Genomic DNA, 26,308 nt, shown 5'->3' on the forward strand with positions numbered 1-26,308 from the left:
TGAAATGAATTAGAGTTAATTAGTTATAGTTAGCTATAATAATAATAATAATAATAATAATAAGTATGCTAGTCCATGTGTGTGTGTGGTTTTCCATTACAAATAGTCATTTATGCCACTAGAGGGAAGAAAATAATAAAAACAACAATGCCAGGCTGAAATGCTGGAGCTGTGCCAATGAACTGACGTTAGAAAACCAGTCACTCCCTAATCCTAATCTACACACTTTCTGTGCGTTATCCTGTGGTGCTCTGTTCACTTACTAAAACCTGAACGAGCAGTTGATGTACAGTTGATGGAGTCTCTGTCTCTCTCTCTTTCTACACGCCCCACCTCGCGTTTTCATAAAAGAAACGACAGCTTTACTCAACTTTCCAGCTGTTTTTTTTTTTTGGCTGTTCCTCTCTGCCACAGTCGGTCAGAGTAGCTGCGCGTTCAGGACGCCAGGTGCGGAGGATTTACGCAAAAAGGACCAAAATGGCAAAAACTCCGACGTTCCTCGCGTCACATTTACGGATTTATTATCTCCTTTTATTCTATTTGATATCAAACCACGTGCTTGGTGAGTCCTACGAACTTTATCCCACACTGTGTTAATTGAGCATTTCCACTTTCACTTATTTTTATTTCATTTGAATATTATCGTTCATAAAGGTTTTTAAACATACAGGTCATTTGAATGACCAGAAAGGTGATTGGACAAGGTGTTCATCATCATCATCATTATGTCCATCATCTTTCCCTATACCCATGTCATTCAGATACATTCATGTATATTAAAAATTGATCCAAATTCACTGCATATGTATACTTGGAATGGAGTGGACTAAGTCAAGTATAAGTCAAGTATGCCTATTGTTTACTCTAGAAATACTATTATACCAAAGAGAAGTTAGCTAAGTGCGAAGTCAATTCTGTTTTCTAATGTTATATGTAATAGCAATAATGAAGTTATTGTAGAAAATTATCTTTGTGTATAAGGGCTTTACAAAGAACCGTTAATGGTTCCTCCACTGAACCCTCAAGGGTGCCATATACTTTGTTAAAATGAATAAAGATTATATATATATATATATATATATATATATATATATATATATATATATATATATATATATATATATAAGAAATATATATATATATATGTATATATATATGTATATATGTATATATATATATATATATATATATATATATATATATATATATATATATATATATATATAAGAAATTTGGATGAGCTAATGAGTGAACTAATGATAACAATTTTAAACTATTTCATGCAAACTTCAGAATTCATCCAAAACTTTTAAAACCAGTCTACGAGCCCCCAAGTGGTGATCAGCGCATGTTAACTCATGTCGAAGGAATCGGTGTGTTGAATTATGCTGTGATGCTATATGAGCAGCAGTGTAAAAAGATGCAGTGGCTTCATATGTCTCAGAGGACGAATCCTCACACTCTCAGACTGGTAGATTTCACTTAAAGCGTAAAAGGTGTACACTCAATGCAGTCGTTAGAGAATTCATCAGCTTAATGTGCACTTTTGAGTTAAATCCAGTTTTACAGTCTCATACAATAACTTTTGAACCTGTAAGGCACCATCGGTTTGCCCCACCCTTCTTTGGGTGGCTCTATATAGAACTCTACTGCAGTGTGTTTTCTTTTTAGAGATTGTTTAAAGTAGAATCATTTTATAAAACTAAAAAAACTACCCAAACAGCCTTTGAAGAACTCCTTTTGCTCCATATTGTAACTATGTACTAATAGCTTATTATTGTAAAATAATCAACAGTGAGCTGGTATGATGCGTCCCAATACTAAGTGGAGTTACTGTTATAACCATGAAGTTGATTATTTTCCAATAACAGCACATCCCAAAGTGTTTTATTCCTCTTATACACCAGCAATGCTAATATTTTTTTTAAAAAGAGTTTATAATTATATTTAATGTTGTTTAACATCTGGGAGACATGTTACTGTCGTTCCTATCCTCACTTATGTTATAGCAGCTATAATGGGTCATTCCCTCACAAGCATGACTTTTTTTCTCTCTTTCTTGATGAAGGAAGTAACATGCAGATATTTATATTACTGAGAAACTTGAAAGTCTCAAGTCCTCTGCCTTAAAGTCTTTCCCTTGTTGGAAATCTTAAGTTACAGCTTTACTTCTGACTGTTACAAAGTGCTGACACTGGAGACTCCTTCCAAAAATGCTAAATAAACATCTCCTTACAGAAAACTTGAGCTCCTTACCAACAGTTACACACAATGTTTAATCTGGATACATTAGGGAATTCAAAACAATTCTCGGCATCGAGGCCATATAAGGTGAAGATATGCCTAGATGCTTTTATTTGTGGCATTATGCCAACCTCAAGACACTGCAACAGAAAAGACGCATCAGTATTAAACCATTTACTTAGCCATTTATTTATTTAATTTTTGATGTATCTCAGATTTAATTTTACATCCCTCTTTGTAGTTGGACATTTTGGGATACTGCCTTTTTCCATTCCAAGATCAAATAACCATCAGTGGGTTTAAAATGATATTCACCTTTGTGATAGTTTGGCACCATCACAATCATGAAATGAGGTTTTATAATCATCAGCCTCTGATAAGATAAATGCCATGAGAAACTGTACAAAATGTGTGCATGAAAATGAAATGCCATTTGTTTTTTGTTTTTACTTTCATCAAATTACTCATATGTCTGGAGAATGTCGTTTGCGTGTTGCTGGAATAGCTCACTCAAAAGTGGTTAAGAGTAGAGTATTTAGTAGATATAGTAGATTAAGGTATGCATAGAACAAACAAACTGCACATGTTCTCTCATCTGTTTCAGGCTCTAATATCTGCACGTCCCGGGGAGCTAGCACGTGTCAGCAGTGTTTGGCAGTGCACCATTCCTGTGCCTGGTGCTTCCAAGAGGTGTGGTTCATACTCACTGTGTTCAATCATAAGACTACATCTGACCCTGTGAACCTGGAGATAAAACATAAACACCAAACAGCAAAAACTGATAGCACCATGTACAGTGTTTACATTGGTCCTTATCTAGGGGAAAAAATGATTAAAGATTTAAAACACTAGCAGTTCCTTGTGTGCTTATGGTTCTGTGCTAGTATCAGGAAAGATTTGAAGAAGGGTTCTATAACCTTCTTTGCATAAAATTATATTATATATATATATATATATATATATATATATATATATATATATATATATACACTGTACAATCAGTTACTGTACAGGAAGTTTGGTTGATGCCTGTCACTCATATTTACTTGCTATGTTGACATCCCACTTTAAGGTAATTCTTAAATTTACTTATAATAAAATTCATCAAAGGCATTGTCTCTGAAAATAACGTCCCATTTTCTTGGATTTTAAAGGGATGATACTATTTAATAATTAATAAATAGTGTCATATTTATATCTTGAATATTGGCCTGAAATAGCATTACGTACAGAGGTGCTGCATCCCAATTTGCATACTTATACCATGCACTGAACGTATGTACTCTTTTTGTGAAGACAAACTACATACTTTTGAGTGTGTAGCAAAAGCATATGCTTAAGTACTGGACATACTAACACGTCATGAAACGAAAGAGAATGCTGTTGCCTGGTTACGCACAGTGTCACCGTAAACAAACTCCTTGTTGCATTTCAGCTTTTCTTCAATCATTATTTCTGATATTTTTTATACGATATCATGTAATTTACCATCGCCTTGATTTATTTTTCCACATTTCATTTACACCTCTATAAAATGCGTCAAACCGTCACAAAACTCCTCTCTCATGCAAGGAGTAGTGGGCAATATTAGCTGAAAAAGTGTCCACGGACCCACACGTTGAAAATCTCCCAGAAACTGTAGACCATGGGATACTTAATTCAACATAATATGATTTGTGGGACACTAATTCTAATTTCTGATACTATTTATTAGGATAGATAGAAGGCGAATTGGGACGCAGCAGTAGTTTTGAGGTGTATTTCTAGTGTGAAATATTGTGCTTACATCGAACTGTCAGACAGTGGTGCAGGGCTAAATACTACTCCTTATTGAGCAGATATTGCACAAGACAAATGTCAGAATCACACATAACAGAAAAATGCCTCTGTTTTTTGCCACATTCCACCCTGCTTGCAAATCTGGTCTCACTTAAAAAAAAAAAAAAAATTGTTACTTCTGAGGTCTGAATGCTGATGTACACAGTTTCTAAATTAAATCCTCACTGCACAATCCTAACTAACTAAACATGAACAGCCCTTTGTGCTGGTTACATACATGTATTTACACTTTATAGTTTTATTTTATTATTATCTTACTAGGCCTATTTAATATAGATAGACTGGTGTTTCATCCAGAGTGTTTTTCTGTTATTTTGCCAATAAAACATCTGCTTAGAAGAAAATCTCCAGTATCTGTGACTCTTTAAATAGGGAAACCTTTCACAATAATGTGTACCACTAAAGTTCAAACAATTAGGACAAAGAGTCGTCTTTACTTTCCTGTCAATCATGCAGCTGATCATTTCAGAGAGCTGTGTTTCTTGTACTGGCATGCAGGTATTCTAGTCCCAGGCAGTATTCTTTTGTGGATGTGGCTCAAAATATGTGATAATAGGTTTTTTATGAAAGAAATGAATGGCTATAGAGCTCAGTCTCTGTGTTTGTATGACACATCAGGATTTTGGGTTAAATGGGCCAGGAGCATCACGCTGTGACTTAAAGGAAAACCTGATAGAAGCAGGATGCAATGGAGAAGAACTGGAGTCTCCCATCAGCCAGTTGACTGTTACAGAGAACAAGCCTCTTAGCGACAAGGCCTCGGGGTCCACCACTGACGTCACGCAGATCCAACCACAGAAACTGCACATCAGTCTGAGGCCTGGTGAGTCTTTAATGTTTTACAGTTACATCTTGGATGAGATCTGAACTCACAACCTTCTAATCGATACCATGAAACCTTAACGACTGAGCCACCATGGCCTAAGCTGGCCTCATCAGTCGAACACATTCATTAATAATGTCTGTGTAGAACCAGTTATTAATTAATCCAGAACTAGTGATAAAGCTTCTAAAAAACTTTACAACCATTATGGGCTACTCTGTATTTGAGTGCAAAAACACCTTTTAATGAATCAGATTCAGGAATCTTTTAAAATATACTTTTATAACCATTTTTGTAAAATGCAATATACTCCAAAAATGCCATCTTAGCAAGTGGAAATACCTTGAATATAGTCAACATTGGAGGAGTCTTTTGAAAACTTCTGTAGGTGGCATGTTCCCAAATTGAAGGAGAAGTCAGAGGTGTAGTGGGTGAACAAGAATGCAGACAGTACAGTTCCAAGGGGTGCTCTAGTGTTGCTAGTCACGACATTTGACAATCAGCCTTTCAACATGACATACTGCGGCCTGTCAGTGAGGTAGTCTGTAATCCAGGCCACAAGGTCCTGGTTCATTTGCATCACAGAAAGCTTATCAGCCAGCCAGAGAGGCAGAACCCTGTTAAAAGCACTAGAGAAATAAAAGAACATGAAATCAAAGAACAGTGCATTGTAGACTCTCCAGGTGTGTGTACGCTCTTTGAAGCAGGTAGATGATGGCATCCTCCACACCAATATCAGCCTGGTTTGCAAACTGCAGCGGATGCAGGCAGTTATGTACCATGGGCCTGAGGTACTGCAGAACCAGGGTCTTCATTACATGTGCCGTTAAAACCACAGGCTGAAGTCGTTGAGAGCACTGGGATGTCCTTTCTTGGGTACAGGGACTATGCAGGATGTCTTCCAGATCTTAGGTACCTTCTTTAGCCTCAGGGAGAGGTTAAAAACATGCCGAAACACTCTTGCCAGCTGCTCTGCACACACTTTAAGCACCTTTGGGTTGATGTTGTCAGGTACTCTGGCTTTGTTAATCCAGGTCTTAGTGAGCTGTCTGTCGTCTCACCTGGCTGGTCGTTATCTTGATGACTTGGGTAGCTGGAGATACGGTGAGGGTGGGGATATGGGGAGGGGGTGATGGTAATGCTGTCTTCCTGGGTGTAGGATGTGTATTGATGTCATTTTCTGTCTTTGCCTTGTCTGCTGGTGAGAAGAGGTAGGCTGTGGCATGTCAATCTTGTGGTGTAGCAGGAAAGCCTGTGAAGGAGGGGGCAGCTGAGGTGTGAAAGGGGACAGCCATCTTGGAGGTGTGAATGGGGACATTTGAGGAGGTGAAGGGATGTTCAGCCTGCATTGGTGAGTCAAACCTGTTGAAAAACTGGTTTAACTCGTTGGTGCAACCCTTTGTCCCCTCAATTGTTCCTTATTGTCAATTGTCCCCTCAATCCCCCCCCCCCCACACACACACACATACACCTCTCTCGGATTGTTCTGTTGCAGCTTCCCTCAATCATGTTCTTATATCAGTCTTTAGCCTGCCTCAGCTCCCTCCTCAGCTTCTTCTGTATTCCCTTCTTGGCCTCGTCAGTGTCCACTGCCATGAAGGCTCTCTTCGTTCTTTTCAGCGGGGCTTTGATGTCCCTGTTGATCCAAGGCTTGTTGTTGGGGAAGCAGCATACCTTCTTGGTGGGGATAAGAATTGTAACCTTATAATTGTAACCTTTTAATTAGAAATACTAGAAAAATTTATTATTCAAGATATTTTCACTGTGCACAATGATTTTTTTCAGCGTATTGAAAGACCTTTTCATACTTTTGCATCTAACTGTATATATGTTTGTCATTACAACTCACAGTTAGCAGTCAACTACTTCTCACATTAGCGTCCTTCTTTCCATAGATGACTCGCGGACATTCACGCTGCAGGTGCGGCAGGTCGCAGACTACCCTGTGGATCTGTACTATCTGATGGACTTGTCCTACTCCATGAATGATGACCTAACACAGCTGAGAAAACTGGGAAATGGACTGGCTGAGGAGATGAGCAAAACCACCAGTAACCTGCGTATGGGCTTCGGTGCTTTCGTGGACAAACCTGTATCACCGTATATGTACATCTCCCCACCAGAAGCTGTGAAGAACCCATGCTACTCGTGAGTGAATAACCGGACTGGGAGAACCTGGCATAACACATATAACAGCTGCTACATATAATGGCTGTCTTGTAAACCTTAATAAGATGACTGTGTGTGTGTTGACAATGTTTTGGCTTAACTTTTCTCTGTATTTTCCATTGTGTGAGTGACCAGAAATACATCTAACGACGTGTGACACTACGTACCATACAAGTAACCGTTAAAAGTCTTACTTGAGCATGGTTATTTAAGGCACGCATGTCAGTCATGACTCAGCGGCTTCATTAAGGGTTCAGGGAATGACTTGCACTCTTGCCACAAGTTAGCTGATCTAAATATACTCCTCTGTGCTTTTTTATCCCCCTGGCAAAACTTGTGCTGACTGTGTCAGGATACACATTCAGAGGTGTTTAATTTGAAAAAAAAACAGTCCACAGTCCAAATACAGGCAAAAAGATAATTAATGCTGGAAGATAAAAAGTGATAGGTCTGCAGAATAACATTGGAATGAATTTGCAAAGACAAACTTGTAACATTTTCTATGAAGCTCATATTCCTTATTCACTATAACTGTGCTTATAATCTTTGTAAATTGGTAATGATTCATTGTTAGCATTTTTATTCACTCTAATAATGTCTCATGAAGCTCTAATAATGTAGTATCAGTTAAGTTATGCAATAACATTAGTGTCACTATTAATTACAATGAGTTAACTCGGAAATTGGGAACTCAGAACGTAAGCTAGCCAGCTAACATTACTGATCATGAGTTGATGATGTTTTTATTGTTTTAAAACAGTGAACTGTATAGCCAGTTTTATAGATTTAACCACCCAATGTGTCTACAGTATGTTGATTGATCTAAAGGAAGTGATCATTTATTTACCACTGACATTTTGAGCTACCATGTTGACATGTCATCATATGCTGAACTCGTGGTTGAGTTGACGTTCCGGACTTTCCAATAATTATAAAGCCAACTGTATAATAATATCAGTATTAAAATTTTCTCTCATAATATTGATGGTTCCAGACTTACATTCCATACTGGTAACAATACACCTTTCCTATTAATTTGACTGTAGTTACCAAATAATTCATAGTTTTAGATGTTTTAAAGGTAAATAACTGAATAATGACCCAGGGGATTAAGTGGTTAAGTGGTCCATCACCCTGTCAAGAACACTGAACATTGGGCTTAGTGGTCAGCATGTTTGCCTCACACCTCTGGGGTTAGGCGCTCAATTCCCACCTCCACCCTCTGTGCACAGAGCTTGCATGTTCTCCCCATGCTTTGGGATTTTCCTCTGGGTACTCTGGTTTCCTCCCCCAGTCCAAAGACATTTGTTGCAGCATCTCTAAATTGTCCATAGTGTGTGAATGGGTGTGTAAGTATGTGTACGATTGTGTCCTGCAATGGGTTGATGCCCCGTCCAGGGTGTCCCTCACTTTGTGCCCCGAGTCCTCTTGGATAGGCTTCAGGCTTAATGGATGGTATACAGTACTTTTAGTACACGGTTTTAAACATGGCTTGGGATGTGATAGCCAAACTGGTCCAAAACCGCAAGCTATTTTACAATTAGCAATGTCTGAAAGCATAGTGGAGAATATCCTGTAGGATAGAATCCAAACAATAAAGCTTAGGGGATGCATGACAGCTAAAGTGCACTTTGTAGGGAATAGGGAATAGGCGTGGTGTCAGATCCTAAATCAAACATAAAACTAAATCTCAGCTATTTCTCCTCTAATGGTGACAGGATACCATACAAATGCCAGCCGCAGTTTGGCTACAGACATGTTCTGTCTCTGACGGATGAAGTGAGCCGCTTCACAGAGGAAGTAAAGAAGCAGAAGGTATCTCGGAACAGAGACGCCCCTGAAGGAGGCTTTGATGCCATCATCCAGGCAGCCGTATGCAACGTAGGTTAACTCAAAAGCTCCAAAATACATGATGCAACTGGAAAAAAAAGCTGCTATTTATATTTTCACTGCTTTTCTTTTGCATCCCTTGTCAGGAGAAGATCGGTTGGCGTCCGGGTGCTTCTCACTTGCTGGTGTTTACCACAGATGCCAAGACTCATGTAGCTCTGGATGGACGCTTGGCTGGCATTGTGCAGCCTAACGACGGCCAGTGTCACATGGGTCCAGATAACGTGTACAGCATGTCCACTACAATGGTACTACCTTATAACACTTTGATTTTACATGACAGCGTTTACATTGATGTTAATGTAGAAACTTTGTCATTTTAATATTTGTATATTATCCCACAGGACTACCCATCTCTGGCACTGATCACAGAGAAGATGTCAGAGAATAATATAAATCTCATATTTGCTGTGACCAGGCCTGTACTGTCACTTTACAAGGTAGAATTTAAGACTACTAATGTTTTGTGTCAACACAAAATGTGTTTTAGTGTTTGATATTGAAACTAAATATTTACCAAATGAGTTTTGGTGTCTAGAACAGTCCTGTTTATTGAATTTATTTTTTCGAAGGTTTGGACAAGCAACTAGCATGACTGGAGAGCAACCACAGTTACTTTTTATTTTTAACCATTAAATGATTCATTCATGGCTATAAATAAGACAATTTGAAGTTGTTTCACATTACCACTTCTGACTAATGCCACAGACTCTGAACAGATGAGACCCCTGTTTTTAATTTGATGTGGTGAGAATAAAAGCATACGTCACTGTCCATTTGATGTTTTTTTTTAAACATCAAAAACTTTAAAAATAAAATTGTTTTAAAAAAAAATACTCTATTAGATTTTTTTCAATCTAATACCAAGACTAATATTCTGATACTGATACTGTACAATTCTTCTTGTATGTATAAAAAGGAGAAATTTGCAATTTCAACTGTGAATATTTGCATAAGGTGAATATCATGAAAATGAACAATAATTATTTAATTATTGTATAGTTTTAAATTTTCAAAGGTACAAATTTACTCAATCCAACCAGACTGACTGACTCTTCAAAGCCAACCTGACTCTTTAAATGATTAAATGGTTGTATGTGATATAAAAACCTGAGCAAAAAAAAACATAGTAAAATTGGATCTGCCCAGATCTGGCCATTTGCTGACAAGATAACATGCATGAAACAAGGGTTAATGAGCATATAATTTGTGTTAATTACACAACGTGCTAAATTAGCCACATCCAATAGCACAAATGGTTGCTGAAACAGCTTCATTTAGCACTTATTTTTGCACTAGTTGCTTATAGTGGGATTGGTTTATATTTTGTATACAGGTCTACAAGAAATTGGTGTTCTTATTATACTCTTCATTATGCTTCCTCTCTCTCTCTCTCTCTCTCTCTCTCTCTCTCTGCTGTTTTTCTATTCTCTTCACAGAATTACAGTGATCTGATACCCGGTACTGTGGTGGGGACTCTGTCTCAGGACTCACGCAATGTGATCCAGCTGATCCAAGACGCCTACACTGTAAGTGTGTTACAGTGGTTGCTTAAAGTAGTTTCTGTGTTATCATACCAATTTGTTTTCCATTTTGAGTCTAGGTTGTTGCTCCAATTGACTCTACATGCTTTATTTTTATGTAAGCGCTAAGAAGCACATTGGATTAACACCAACATATTAGCTAGTTTGATGGGTGGAAACTGTTGTCACTTATTTTCTACTCTTTGAGACAGAAATAAACACAGCTACACTGATGATGGTGCAATAGCGCAACAGGAAATACCAAGGAAAAAACTTCCGGACTCAATTTTGGTCCAAACTTGGCAAAACACTATTTATCTGACTTCCTGCCCCAGTTTTAAGGATGTACACTTTTCTTTGCCACCCCATTTCAACATAAATAAGCTACTTCACCCACATATTAATGGAATACAACTGGATTGGAAAATTTATCTGTAAACATAAGAAGAAATAACTCAGCTCTGGCTACTAGATCCAAATAAGATGGTTCACATATCTCTGTATAACTAGTACAACAATATAATGTTTAGCAAAACTAATTAATTACCGGACTCACCAAATTTATTGCTCTTCTTAAAGAAAAAAGAGGAATTAGCCGATATAAGCACTGTCATACAAGAACACATAAACACACTGATAAGCTCTACTGATCCTCTACTAATATATTAATAGAAAATCTATAAAGGAAATCTTATAATTTGTCGTTACGAAAATATCACTGCGCTGATCCATCAGTTTTAAAAAAAATCACAACTTGCGGTTCAGGTTTCCGTAGTTTAGTATCTGCCATGTGCCAATATTCAAAAGATTGTCTTATTTGCATTTTGAGTTCTGCATGTTTGCATTTTGATTTCTGATCACTGTCCACACCCACTCTCATTAACTCTGTGCTTTCACTCCGTATTTTTGCATTTAATGATATTCATGAAATGAATGCGCGTTTGTAAATAAAATCTAATTGTCTTTCACGGACAGAAACTTCGATCTAAGGTTGAGCTCGAGCTCCTGAACGTGCCTGAAGAATTGAGCTTGTCCTTCAATGCCACATGTTTAAACAACGAGTTTATCCCTGGACTCAGGTCTTGCTCTGGGCTCAAGAGAGGAGACCAGGTTAGTTTCTTATTCTCTATGCTCATATAAACCCTCTCTCTCTCTCCCTCTCTCTCTCTCTCTCTCTCTCTAACCTCTCTGTGTCGCTGGTCAAATTTCTTTTTAACAGCTCATTTCAGAAGTAGTTTACTACATTCCTATTTCCCATAAAAAGTTTACTCCTCCTTATTCACTCATTCCACATTGCAGAATTTGTTCTCACATATCCCAAATAAGGAAGAACTAAAAAGAACAGAAAAAGGCCTTTCTGATGTATGCTCACCATGATAAATGACTTGTGTTAAGCTATGTGGTTCACAGCCTGTTATTTCAGTCAGTGATTAAACACCCATTTGCACGTAGGTTTCATACAGGAAGGGTGGGAAGAAGTTGTTACTCATTTTGCTGAGTATGTCTGGCAATCAGAAGTGTCTGTTTCCTTCAGTTTATCCTGTTCTCCTCATGTGAATCATTTTGTCCAGCATGATAACTCAGCCGGTCTGTCAGAACATCCCATCATGCTGTTCCCCGCTCACTCATGTCTGTAAACTGGGAAATAAAAATGAGTCACTGTCTGCATGCACCTGGATGCATGGTTAATATTTAATCCAATTAAATTTTAACAATAGGCATTATCATGAAGCAGCTTTACAGCTGTAGGTTTAGATCCCTAATGAACAAGATGTGCCAGACGTGACAACTCTGAGGAAAAATTCCCTGAGACGACATGAGGGAGAAACACTGAGAGGAACAAGAATCAAAAGGAATTCCCATCTTCTTCTCCCTGACACTGGATAGTGAGATTGTAAATCATTACTGTGCAGTGGATATAAAAAGTCTACACACCCCTGTTAAAATGGCAGGTTTAGGGAAAAAAAACAAAAAAAACTTACAATAATCTGGTTGAAGAAGTATGCACACCCCTAAAGTAATACTTTGTTGAAGCAGCTTTTGATTTTATTACACCACTCAGTCTTTTTGGATAAGAGTTTTGACTTGGCAATATATTTCCACTCTTTCTTAGAAAAACATTCTAGATCTATCAAATTGTAAGGGCATCTCCTGTGCACAGCCACTTCAGGTGATCCCACAGATTTTTTTTTGTTGGATTCATTGATCGTCTTTTGGTTAAGCGATTCCTTTGTTGATTTGGATGTGCTTTGGGTCATTCATGCCAAAAAGTGAAATTCCTTTTCATCTTACTAGCAGACACCTGAAGGTTTTGTACTAAAATCGACTAGAATCGACTAGCTATTCATGATTCCTTCCAAATTGATAAAAGCCCCAGTTCTGGCTGAAGAAAAGCAGCCCTAAAGCACGATGTCGCCACCACCATGCTTCACCATGGGTATGGTGTTCTCTTGGTGATGTGCTTTTATTTTTGCACCAAACAAACTGTGATAAACTTTAACGATGGGCAAGGAACCTCAACTGCCTTAATGAGCAAAGCAGGGCGGTGGCACTGGAACTACTCCGGTGTCCCTTCCAGGACAAACTGCTACAGCACCACAAGGTCTATCACAGCCTCTGTGCCGTGTCCCTCGGCCAGGAACCACTTCCAGCAGGTGTACCTGCGCTTCTGGGCGAAGGGAAACGGGCGGCTGAGCTCGCTCGCTGAAGGTCAGCGACTGAAAGTGCTGATGGTGTTGTTCTTGGGTTCGGCTGAGCCACTGCAAAATCAGCTGTTTCAGGTCTGGATACTCCAGCATGTTGGCAACCGATAACTGTTGGGCCGCGAGTTGGACTTCGCCGGACAGACGCGGCAACAGGCAGCTCCACACCACTGCCAAGAAGGTCATCCTGGGGTCCCATCTTGGTGAGGGCGATGTGGGGTGTGACCACGGCGGCCGCTGGGGCCGCGGCTGGAATACCGGCCTGCTGTATCAGACCCTGGAGTACCCGCTGGTCCTCTGCCTGGGGGTCGAGCAAGTCTTTAATCCACTGCTCTTGATCACGAAGCAGATGTAGGGAGGCCTGATGTCGGGTCTGGTGGAGGTTGGCGAGGGAGGTCCGCCAGCGGTGAGGCCTCCCTGACGGCGACTTCCTTCTCTCCCGGGTTTTGGCACCAGTGCGATAAACTTTAACGAGAAGCAAGGCGGAGGCAGACTTGCAACAACTTAGCTCTCTTTATTTTGCTCCTTTTTTCCTTTTTTTCCCCACTTTTCAGCATTCACTTTCATGCACACATGCACACACACATACACACACTTGCGCCGTGCTTGTGGCTCTCTCTCTCGAAGCGCATGTCTCTCTCCATCTCATACTTGTCTCGTCTCACTGCAACAGAGAACCATCATTAAGACAATTCCCCGCAGGTGTGCATTCCTTACTACTCGCCTTCTCTGGCTCCGCCCTCCATTCACAAACCGGTGCCCGTACACACCCCTGCCTCCACACAAACTTTTTGGAATTATGGAATTGTTATACCTTTTGGAATTGGTCTCATCAGACCATAACGCATTTTTCCACATGGTTTGGGGAGATTTAGTTGAGCATGGACATTTTTTGTAAGACAGATTTTAAGTACAAATCTACATTATCCAGGTGAGATTATTCACACACACACACACACACACACATGCAGTTTATGTATGTAACAATACATCACATTATTATTGTGTATTTGCTGTTATTATAGGTATCTTTCAGTGTTGAGGTACGTGCCAGGGGCTGCCCAAAGGAGAGGACCAAAACTTTCACTATCAAACCCGTGGGCTTCAAAGACACACTCCAGATCACCGTTGACTTCGAGTGTGAGTGTAAGTGCCAGGCTCAGGGGCAGCCCGACAGCCCTAAGTGTCACCAAGGCAATGGCACCTACGAGTGTGGCATCTGCCAGTGCCATGCAGGACGACTGGGTCCGAGGTGTGAGTGCGCCGAGGGTGATTACAGCCTACATGAGCAGGATACATGCACTGGCCCTAACAAAGTGATCTGCAGTGGGCGCGGGGACTGTGTGTGCGGTCAGTGTGTGTGTCACAACAACGACTTTGGAAAGGTCTGGGGGAAGCGGTGCGACTGTGATGACTTCAGCTGCCTGCGTTATAAAGGAGAGCTGTGCTCAGGTAAGAGACTTTCATATTCATTTCTTACTACTACAACAAGATGGCTGCCTGTTCACACTATGACAAACTGTATGTAAACTGGGATTGGGTTTATAGTCACAGTTTGGCCATTTTTTCGTTATTGTAAGAACAATTTGCAAGTTATTGCAAATTTTTTTAAGAAGCTGGGGGGAAAAAAACGTATGTACACCGATCATAACCTCACTAATGTGCAGTAAGCTACACAAACATGAGTGGCTTGCTCTTACACGTAAACATTGCGGCAAAAATGATTTTTTAAAAATTATTGTTCCTTTTTTTTTTCTGACTTAGAAGAGAGAATTTTGCGCATTGTGGTTTCTTTGTGGTAATATGACAAGCTGCATAATTTTTGTCTTGTTAACTTCAAGATGAGAATAAAAGAAACACTGGTGAAAGAATAACTGTTTATAGCTGCTATAATGTAAACGATAACCGGAACTATTTTGTCTTTCGGTCCACAACATTAATGGTAACTATAAATGGATAAAAAGCATGACATTCTTATTAATTATCTCAAAAATATCATTGTTGGCAAATTTACTAAGAAATAAGAGAAATAAAACACTTAAGAATGTGCTGTTATTGGAAAACAATCAACTTCAGGATGGTAATATAATCTGTTGTTTATCCTTTTCCTATCAGAGCATGCCTTCATGTGTTTTATTCCTTATTCATTGACCTGCCAGTAGTGGGAAAATCTTTAAAAAAAAAAAAAAAAAAAAAAACCACCATGTACTCAAAAACCATTAACTCTCAGGTTCTTTTTTTTTTTTTAAGGTTTATTTGAAGTATTTCAGTATGGATGAAATTGTCAGTGTTCTCCTGTGTTTCATGAAGACCTCATTGGAGAGGAGTTACGTGGAATAACACAATAAGTGTCTCTTTATGTAGCAAACATTGGAAATAAACATACCATGTAGAAGGGTGTAGACCCGGCAGTGTGAGTGTGTCGAGTGTGTTTGTGTTATTGGAGCTGGTCAGCAGTTCATGTAACGTAGTGGAATGTCTCAGCAGAGACCACTCCTTCAGCTGCGGGGTAGAAATATAACTGCGTCTCATTCTACTACCCTTAACGTCAGCTTTAAATACCATCTGTCTTTTTGTTTTGTCTATCTGGCTTTAACACTGAAATAGTATGTTATTATGTTTTCATTCTAAACAGGCTTGCTTGCTTGGACGCTTTGCATTACTCAGTAATCACAGCCATATTTACCTTATTCCCTAAACATTCAGTGATTATAGTGAACATGCCTTTCTGCATTACTACACGCCGATGATGTCATAGCACTAAAATAGCTGGACGCTTTGAGGGAGGTGAGTGGGTTTCAGACTTATTGAGCTGGAATGGGATTGAGGTCTTTATGTGGGATGCATGATTATAGGCCATGTGGTGTTTCTCATGTGGTATTGACTATTTGTTTTTTTCGTGTCTAAGTTATTTTCCTCAGGTTGATCTGAGTGTGTTATGTAATTGTCTTGAACATGAACTGGAAAAAAAAAACAGTGCAAAAGTTTGGTTCCCCTAAGGTTTTTTTTTAATGTGGCATGTGTGTGCACCAAATCCAAATAATAATAATTTAAAAAACTGCCATGACTCTCTCACTGTCCAGACCTGATTTGGAAAAGGCTGTGTTTTAACACATGGAGGTTTTTTTTTTTTGGAAATAAAATAAGGAATGCATAATTTTCAGTTGCTTTTGTTTGATTTGTTCATCACAAACTGCTGAAAGTCTGTAAATTTTGACAATAAAGCTGATTTGCACTGGGGGTTGAATAATTTTGATTATAACTGTATAAGATTTTAGAGTGATCCAGATCCAGAGTACCAATTACATCTTTTTTTTCTTTAAAATATAATGACAAGATGTTAGAAAATATTTACATCACATATTTTATATATATATATATATATATATATATATATATATATATATATATATATATATATATATATATATATATAAATTTTAAAGCAATCCTTTGAACTCATATAATTTTACACACTGATAACATACACTGATAAGTTTTTGTTAATTGTGATAATGTGAAAATTTCTGTCTTATTCAGGTTGCTTTAAGGGTGTACAAACTTTTGAACTCAACTCTTGGACATGGACCAATGTGCTTTCATTTGCAACACTGGCATCCATTTAAATGAAACATTCAAAAACAGGGTTGTTACTATGCTTTATGTGAAATTCCAGAGATTCCATAACATTTCCATTTTTAGTAAACCATGCCATGTACAATGAGGTTAAAGCATTCTGGCATTTGGACAGCAGTGTTGTTCTTCTGGGATTTCATTCTCTAAACCGTATCCAGCCTAAAAGGACAGCTCGGCCATGAGCTTTGTTTCTGTGCATGTGTGGAATGTGCAGCTCGTCTACATGGTGTATTTTTACAGGCAAACTATTAACTAAACAGACCTAAATATTGCGTGCTTTCACAGAAAACATTACAAGACTGATGTTCTTCACGTGTGCCGTTGAGTATCAGTAAATCTTTAGCAGCTTTATACCGTTCACCTCAGGCAGCAAACACTCTTTCTTTCATTTACTGAAACGCATATCTACTGTATGATCTCAACTGTTCACAATCTGGTGATCTAATTCCTGGCTAGCATGGTCATATTGATGTTACGGATTTGCCTTTTACAGGTCATGGGACATGCTTCTGTGGTTTCTGCCAGTGTTACCCAGACTGGTCAGGGGAAAACTGTAACTGCTCCACCCGCACAGATACCTGCATGTCCAGCCTGGGATTGCTGTGTAGTGGCCGTGGTCAGTGTGTGTGTGGAAGCTGTGAGTGTACTCAACCCGGGGCTTATGGCTCAACCTGTGACAAGTGTCCCACCTGCCCTGATGCCTGCACTATGAAAAAGTGAGCTACCTTGACCTGGTTTAGAAAGCTGAGACAAATATTTTGACTTTTAGACACTGAAATGCTAAGCACAAACTTCGGCCTCTGTATCTGGCTGGTCGTACAGCCTGAAATAATTATGGCCTCACTCCTCACTGGGACTAAATAAATAAAAAGAGTTTGTTAACTTTTTAACAGCCTCTTATTGCAAATGTTTAATATGAAGCCAACTTCACTGTGGTGAAATGTACCCATAATTTTGAAAACCACTCTCATTATGCTGATATACAGAGACATAATTTGGAGACTCTTTAATAAATTTAATTTTGTTAAATGGTGAAAACAAGCTTTCACAAATTTACTACATACCCGTCGGTTGTATTATTTGCCACATACAATCTCTGTCCCTTTCAGCTAAAGGGTGCTGAATTCATCTTTTTGCCTAAACACGGCCATATTTCATGCGATACAGGGTCTCAACATACAGAAATCAAGATTTCACATATAGGAAGCAGAAAAAGAATTAACCTGTCACTGCAAACGATTCATAAATTTGACCACGGAGCTTCATCTCGTCAACACTCACATCATTTTCCATCTTGTAAAACTTATAATAAAGACACACTGTTTGGTGGATTTCGTTTGCTAAATTAAATATTCAGAGCCAGAGTAAAGTGTCTTGCATAAGTATTCACCCCCCTTGAACTTCTCCAACTTTTGTGGTGTTTCAACCTGTAACTGAAGTGGATTTAACTGGGATTATACGTCATGAATCTACACAAAATAACCCGTAATATTGAAATGGTGAAATGGGAAATGAATATAGTTTGCGGAATTATTTACAAAGAAAAAAAAATGTAAAAGTTAAATATTTATGGAATTCACCCCTTCATTCACTTCTGTTCTAGCCAGTTGCTTTCAGAAGTGACATAATTAGATGAATGGGGGTCAGCGGTGTGCAAGTAAAGTGTCATTTGATCTCAGTATAAATACATCTGTACCTAGAAGAACTCAGAGTTTGTGACATGAAAACCAAGGAGCTATCAAAAAGAGTCCAAATCAAAGTTCTGGAAAAGTATCCATCAGGGTTTAGTCTTGAATATTTAAATCTGTGGTAACACTTAACAATAACAGTACATGAATAATCATGCATTAAAACCTGAATCAATACTTACTTAAATATGAACTAATGATGAGTCAAGGCATGTACTAATCACCAACTAATGAAGAGCGAACCTTAACTACAACTTACTGAGTCTTATGAATTTATATGTGAATAACGACCACCTTAAATACATGTTAGTACATGTTTATATTGATAAAAAAGAATATGAATTTAACGTGCATAATTTCAAGTTGTTTATATAATTAACCATATGCAGCTGCGTACACAAACGTCATGAGATGGTGCTGGATTAGGTTCATAATTTACACTGATCCAACTTATTATTAGTGCGTCTTTCTATGTTCGATAAGGAGGATCAGTGTAAATTATGTTTAATTTAAGTAATCCAGAACGTTCATGATTAGTACATGTCTTAACTCATCATTAGTTCATAGTTAAGTAAGTATTAATTCAGGTATTAGCACATGATTATTCATGGACTATTATTTTAAAGTGTTAGCAACTCAGTTATTAAAAAATTGAAAGAAGAATCATGACTTTGCCTAGAGGAGACCATCCACCAGAAGTCAGTAAATGGGGAAAGAAGGGATTAGTCAGAGAATCAAACAAGATACCGATGGTAAATTTGAAGAAGATGGAGTGAATCATCCTGGATATTCCGGTCAACGGGTTGAATATTTATGCAAGGCACTGTAAAGAAGCAAATGTTGGTGGCCAGGTTGACTCATTTTGGTTCAAGTAGAGCGAAACTGTGTGAATTTGATCTTTTTTTGCCTGTTCCTGTGCAGTAGTGACTTGCAATGTGTTTTTTGTGTGTTATGTGACTTGCTGTGTGATGTCTACAGGGATTGTGTGGAGTGTAAGCATTTTCAGAGAGGCAGGCTCCTCGAGGATGAGAGCTGTGCCCGAATTTGCAGAGACGAGATTAGGCTGGTTGATGATCTGGGTAAGAGACAAAACTCTAGTCTGTATGTAACATAAGGCTGATGATAAATGTCTTTCAAATGGCAGTTCATATGGCAATAGGGGTGGTTGTGGATCAGGTGGTAGAGCGGGTTGTCCACTAATCGTAGGGTTGGCGGTTCGATTCCCGGCCCATGTGACTCCACATGCCGAAGTGTCCTTGCGCAAGACACTGAACCCCAAGTTGCTTCCAATGGCAAGTTAGTGCCTTGCATGGCAGCTATGCTACCATTGGTGTGTGTGAGTGTGTGTGAGTGTGTGTGAATGGGAGTGAATGGGAGTGAATGGGAGTGAATGGGAGTGAATGGGAGTGAATGGGACACAGTGTAAAGCGCTTTGGATAAAAGCGCTATATAAGTGTGCCATTTACCAAATGACTTTCTGGTGTTTTCCTGCTCTACAGTTTTGCATGATAAGAATGCCGTGAACTGCACATACAAGGACGAGAACGATTGTGTCCAGAGGTTCCAGTATTATGAGGACAACAGCGGGAAGTCCATTTTGTCTGTGGTAAAAGAGCCAGGTAACAATCCCAGCACTTTCAGGCTGCATTTTTACAGGTTTGCGTGCGACTTACTAAAAAAAGAAATGTGCACATGATGTTCGAGAATAAATTCAAGTAGAAAATAATAATTAAAGACAACCTGAAATCAAAATCTACAATTTGTTTTACATGGTTAGCTCATGACCATGATTAGATTTAACTATGTTTCGTGTGTACGATTCACTTCAAAAGACAAAATTCTTCTTTGTATATAATTGCAGCAACTTCAGACTTTTGAACATTTCACTGTAGAGTAGCGATGTGTCGTTCACAAATGGGGCGGCTATTCGAAGATAGCATCCGGATGTGGGCCACTTCAGGCAGTGATACGTCACTTTCGGCTTTCTTTCGACCTGGACAAAATGCATACGAGCCTGAAGTGGCCCACATGTAAAATAGCAAATATGGCCCAAATATCCCAAATCACAAGTGGGCCTTTTTAGGCAAAGATGCGGTGCTCACGATATGTGCAATGTGTAATCTGGATGTGACCCTAAAGTGGCCCATGTGGTAAATAGTAAATATGGCCCAAATATCAGAAAACAAATGAGTGCCACCTTTGGCAGAAATGTGGCACATTGCTATGGCTTGCTTGTGGCCCAAATCTGGGAAACAGGACCGGCCCACCCAGGTGCCATCATTCCACTTGGTATGTGGGCCGGATGTGAGGGCCAGAAGTGTCAGGTGTGGGCCAGATCTGGGCCACAGCAATTTTGCTACCTGGGTTTGAACCGACTCTTTTAGTTGAACCCTGAAAACTACTAACATACAGTATCTCACAAAAGTGAGTACACCCCTCACATTTTTGTAAATATTTGATTATATCTTTTCATGTGACAACACTGAAGAAATGGCACTTTGCTACAATGTAAAGTAGTGAGTGTACAGCTTGTGTAACAGTGTAAATTTGCCGTCCCCTCAAAATAACTCAACACACAGCCATTAATGTCTAAACCGCTGGCAACAAAAGTGAGTACACCCCTAAGTGAACATGTCCAATGTATATTAGAAGTTATATATCCTTTTTTTGTTTTTGTTGTTCATGTAGGCAATACAATTACTCTTACAGTTTAATTTAATAAAAATAACTAAACAGAAATGGCACATTTCAATGAAATTTCAGGCCTAGTCAGGCAAAGAAGAACAATAACATTGTCCAGATTAGAAAAAAAAAAGAAGTTGATTCTTGCTGGTGAGCTGAGCCAAGTAATCTGACTAACTGAAAACAGTTGGAATTTCCATCATTGCAACAGTCAAAGCTGGGACAAACATAATTAACCAAAAGACACGTCAAGATGCTGAGCACAAACTTTTGCCTCAGCTTTTGACTCACTACCTCCATTCCCATACTGAAATACAGTATACATGGCCTCATCTGCCATCCGAAACATTCAATAGCCTTTTTTTTAATGTTGTGCTGTAAATATCTAACACTATCTAACAATATCCAACTCTACTGTAGTAAAATTAAGTCATACATTTAAAAGCATTCTCATTATTATGATATACTGAGACGTGATATTGAGAACCTTTAATAAATTCATTGTGTTGTTTTTGTCGAATGGTGAAAAATAACTTCTACACATTGACTACCTGTCCTTCGGTTGGACTAATTTGCACACAAATCTCTGTTCCTTTCAGCTATATCATACTTGTGAGTGCTAAATGAATCTATTTGCATAAACACGGCCCTGAGTTTTGCACTTTTGGGTAGAAATGCACCAAAACAGACATGCACATTTTTGAAGACCAAATCCTCCATAGACCCTGTTTGGGAAATTAGCTCAGACGTTTAGTAGGTGTTTATGATTACACACGTTTTAAGCAAATAAATGATGAAATCACTACCTCAGACAGACACTTAGACCAACAAGCGTATGTGGCAGTGGGTGCTGTGGTTAAACCTAACGAATGAAGAATGTGTAACAGTGTGCTGTGTGATAGTTAAGCTCGGGTTGACTATCAGACTGCGTGTGTGTCTGAGCCTATGCGCATTTCTGCTTCTGAAGCGGCAGTGGTGAGGGTGTGGGTCGTTAAAACGGCAAATGGCTGGAGCCTGCAGTGAGAGCTGAGCCCCTTTACTTTAACAAACCCACATGTGAAACATGGGCTCCATTAAACACTCAAACACACAGGCCAGGAACACGGAAAGGAGACCGGTCTAGTAAAGCAAGGCAATAAACAGCATCCGAGCTACTGAGGAACACGCTGACATTGCACAATGTGCATGTGTAATCACACAGGAAGAGGCAACACACATCTACACACATTTGATATAAGTATGACACTGCAAGGAAGTTCATTCCGTGGGTCAGTCGACTTGGTTTTTGCTTTCAAACCTTTTGACCCCATACAGTGTAAAAAAAAAGAAGTGAAAAAAAAAAATGCAATACATCTGAAAATAATCGTATAACTTGTACTTTTTTTCTTATTGTTGAAAATTTGTTTGAAACTTTGTACATATGGGGTTTCATACTCAGAGCAACAGTGTCATTTTGACTTCATCTCCTCATCCTTATGGTCTTTCCTGACCTCTGCCCCACTTCCTGCTGTGTCCTAGACTGCCCTAAAGGGCCTGACATCCTGGTCGTTCTCCTCTTCGTTGCCGGAGCTATACTAATCCTGGGTCTCGTCGCTTTGCTCATCTGGAAGCTGCTGGTGACGATTCACGACCGCCGCGAGTTTGCCAAGTTTGAGGAGGAACGAGCACAAGCCAAGTGGGAAACGGTGAGTCTAGGACATTATACACAAAGCTAATTAACACTCATATTTATAACAGGGTTGCATTTACACATGTGGTATATGTGATCCATGCACGCGTTATCCTACACATCTGCCTAGTTTACATTAATGTGAAAATGAGCATTAGTCTTGTTTAAAAGTCATCTGGTAAATCATAGAAGAGGGCGGGATGATTTTATTGTCCCTGTGGCATGCTGTTTTCCCCACAGAACAAAGCAACGCCTCCATTCCCTAAGGCACATTTGGCTTTAAATTATGCTTTGCTAATTAGGCTTTCCTGGTGAGGTCTGTAGGCTTGCACTCACACAACGTTATTCCAACCACATGTGGGACTGCGTGTGCGTAAAAACTCTTCCTCAGCCCTCTTTACAGCCCTCTCCCACTTCCATTACTGCTCAAAGGTAGAGATGAACAACTACATTTTCTTTCATATTTATTTATGCATTTCTTACAAGTGACGTAGAATAGAGTGCTAGCATTGCGCAGCAATCACAAACCAGACATACACTCTTAAAATAAAGGTTCTTCTATGGTTCTTTATAGCACCATAGGTTCTGGAAAGAACCTTCTTCTTGCCAAGAACCATTTTTCATTTTTAGGGTTCTTTGGAGATTAAAGAAGTTCTTTATGTTTCATTATAGGTTCGTCAGAGCAGTGTATTGGTTCCTTAAGGTATCATACCTTAATAGGTTAACGTGAATCTTAAAAGGTTAAAGTTCGTTGTGGGACTGGCAAAGGTTCTCCTGGCATCACGCTACAGAACCTTACTTTGGTTTTTTTAAAGCACTAACTAAGGTTTTTTTTTGGTTTTTTTTTTTAGAGAACTTATGATTACATGGTTCCTTGTGGGTCTCCTATGAAGCATCAGTAAATAGATGGTTCTCTTTAGAACTTGAGAGTCAAAGGTTCTTTGCGCAACTTTAAACGGTTCTCCTATGGCATCAGACTGAAGAAAAAAAAACATTTTTGGTTCAAAACAGAACCTTTATTTTAAGAGTGTAATTCTGAGGCACTTGTTAGGTATGTCAACACTGAATTCAATCTTGACAGCGAAATCTGTTTATAAAAGTGCAGTAACTCAGTCATTTGTACAATTTGAAGCCAATCAATCGAAACACATATATGTCTTTATACATCAATTTGCACAGACTCAGTAGTTCAAGTTGGATAGGAAAGTTTTTCCTGATTTTTACATATTTTTCATATCCACATTTCTTAACAAAATGTTCCTGCAAACGAATTATGAATAAATGTATCTGTATCCAGTTTGATAAATTATCTGTGTCCAAAATATTGTCTTATTCCCAAATAAGGCACTACACACTCAGTTGCCACTTTATTAGGCTGTACTTACATCGTATCTACAGACATTTTATTAAGTAGTAAATCAACCACACCGGTCATTCTGTACACATAAAATCGCTGACTGTAGTCCATCTATTTCTATACACAATGTATCAGCTCTCCTTTATGTCATCAAGGGATAAAAAAAAAAAAGACCACCATTGAGATGATACTGAGGATTCAACTCCTCATGGTGATGAATTATGGAAGGATTTTACATGTGTCTGAATTCACATTTGGTCAAGACAAACTGTAGTTTCTGGAAATGTAGAGAAATTCAATTTCAATTCAATTTGATTTGTATGGCGCTTTTAACAATGGATATTGTCTCAAAGCAGCTTTACAGAAACATATAAACACAGGATAGAGATTTTAAGTGTGTGATTTTATACCTATTGAGCGAGCCGATGACGAGGAAAAACTCCCTAAAATGATATGATATATATATATATATATATATATATATATATATATATATATATATATATATATATATATATATATATAAGTATATATATATATATATATATATAAGTTCTTTTAAGACAATTTGTCCAACACTTTTCAAACTGTCTAATACTGACAATGCGTTTGCATGTGGTAATTTCAGTATCATTTAGTCAATCCACATATATACCACTTAAAATCCTTGAAGATGGCTTTGGACTGCAATTGATACGAACAGTTTTTTGCACTCAAGTTTCCATCAGTGAACAGTTGATAACTTCAACAAAACAGATTTCATGTGAAAGCTATAATGAAGTTCCTGGTTACACAGCTGCACTTTTTGACCATGTAGTGCACAGTTATAGAAGGGATTTATTTATAATCGCACTATCCGGTGTTACCCAGATGAGGACCGGTTCCCTTTTGAGTCTGGTTCCTCTCAAGGTTTATTCTTCATACCATCTCAGGGAGGTTTTCCTCACCACCGTCGCCTCTGGATGGCTCGTTAGGGATAAATGTATACATTTCAAATGTATTTCCTGAATTTATATATTTCTGTAAAGCTGCTTTGTGACAATATTTAACCATTGTGAAAAACTATATACAAATAAAATGGAACTGAATTGAGTTGCGTATATTTTGTATAAGTGTTTTCTCACATATTTTGCAAAGTGTGGAAAATCTGAATTATCGTTTGTAATTTCGACTTTAAGCAACCAAATTTGCTCGCTACCTTAATGAGTTCCAATAATTCTAAGGCTTCAATTGGAAATGTTATTCTAACTTGATGCTTTCTTTATTTCAGGGCCACAATCCTCTCTACAAAGGTGCTACTTCTACTTTCATGAACATTACCTATCGAGGAAAGGAGTGATCATCACTGGAGCTACCTGAGATCATCTTTTTTTTGTTTGTTTCCTTCATGTTATTTTCTTGCAGTTGTAGCTCTGTTGTTGTCATTTCTGATGTGCAGGATGTACATTTTCTTGTGTGTAAATATGACAGTTGTGTGTAGAGACAGATAAACATCTTGACCTATGCCTAAACACTTCCTTATTTCGCTTCCTGACGAGGGGGAACATAATTGTGATGAAATTCTGTGCTGTGTTTTGAAGTTGTTTCTGTCAGAGGATACATGTGGTACCATTGACCTGGTAAAATGTGGTGTCACCCATGTAGAAAGAGCTTTTTATGTTGTTCAATGTTCTGTAAATACAAATGCATATGTTAAGTATGGAATAAAACAATTAAATAGGAAAATAACTGATGATGGGTTGGTGTGAAGTGTGATTATTTTCCAGAAACAGTCCATCTGGAAGTGTGTTATTCCTCTTATACCACAGCAATTTTTTTTTAATGTACTAAAGATCTTCAAGAAAAACTTTACCTCTGCCTGTTACAAAAGCACTGACACTGGAGACTCCTTCCACAAATAAACATCTCCTTGCCTTTGTTCTTCTTTGTTAAATAACATCATGTTGTTTTAAATCAATTTATTATTATGTTTAGATTATGTGGAGCATCCTGCATACAAGTCCTTGTAAATGAGCTGTTGTTACTATAGAAACGGCAACATATCAGAAGGAGCGCATTAATGTAAACCTGTGATTTGAATTAGAGC

At 38.5% G+C, this 26,308-nt stretch overlaps 1 protein-coding gene across 1 annotated transcript; it reads left to right on the top strand.

Annotated features, from left to right (window-relative positions):
* Positions 1-214: 214 nt before the first annotated feature.
* itgb3b (integrin beta 3b) lies at positions 215-25,955 on the top strand. The gene is made up of 15 exons (XM_017484224.3): positions 215-562; positions 2,849-2,934; positions 4,702-4,906; positions 6,802-7,054; positions 8,794-8,956; positions 9,052-9,213; positions 9,310-9,405; positions 10,405-10,494; positions 11,464-11,598; positions 14,216-14,642; positions 17,320-17,542; positions 19,493-19,593; positions 20,014-20,133; positions 22,715-22,881; positions 25,493-25,955. The coding sequence occupies exons 1-15, from the start codon at positions 478-480 to the stop codon at positions 25,559-25,561; spliced, it is 2,382 nt and encodes a 793-aa protein (XP_017339713.1). The 5' UTR covers positions 215-477; the 3' UTR covers positions 25,562-25,955.
* The last annotated feature ends 353 nt before the right edge of the window (positions 25,956-26,308 follow it).

The sequence above is a fragment of the Ictalurus punctatus genome, chromosome 13 (assembly GCF_001660625.3).
Source record: "Ictalurus punctatus breed USDA103 chromosome 13, Coco_2.0, whole genome shotgun sequence".
In the NCBI taxonomy this organism is placed as follows: domain Eukaryota; kingdom Metazoa; phylum Chordata; class Actinopteri; order Siluriformes; family Ictaluridae; genus Ictalurus; species Ictalurus punctatus.

Bases quoted from the DNA above. Each gene is read 5' to 3' on its own strand.
- itgb3b (XM_017484224.3), top strand. From the start codon at position 478: ATGGCAAAAACTCCGACGTTCCTCGCGTCACATTTACGGATTTATTAT. The intron at 4,907-6,801 runs GTGAGTCTTTAA...TTCTTTCCATAG, and splicing joins GCACATCAGTCTGAGGCCTG to ATGACTCGCGGACATTCACG. The intron at 8,957-9,051 runs GTAGGTTAACTC...ATCCCTTGTCAG, and splicing joins TCCAGGCAGCCGTATGCAAC to GAGAAGATCGGTTGGCGTCC.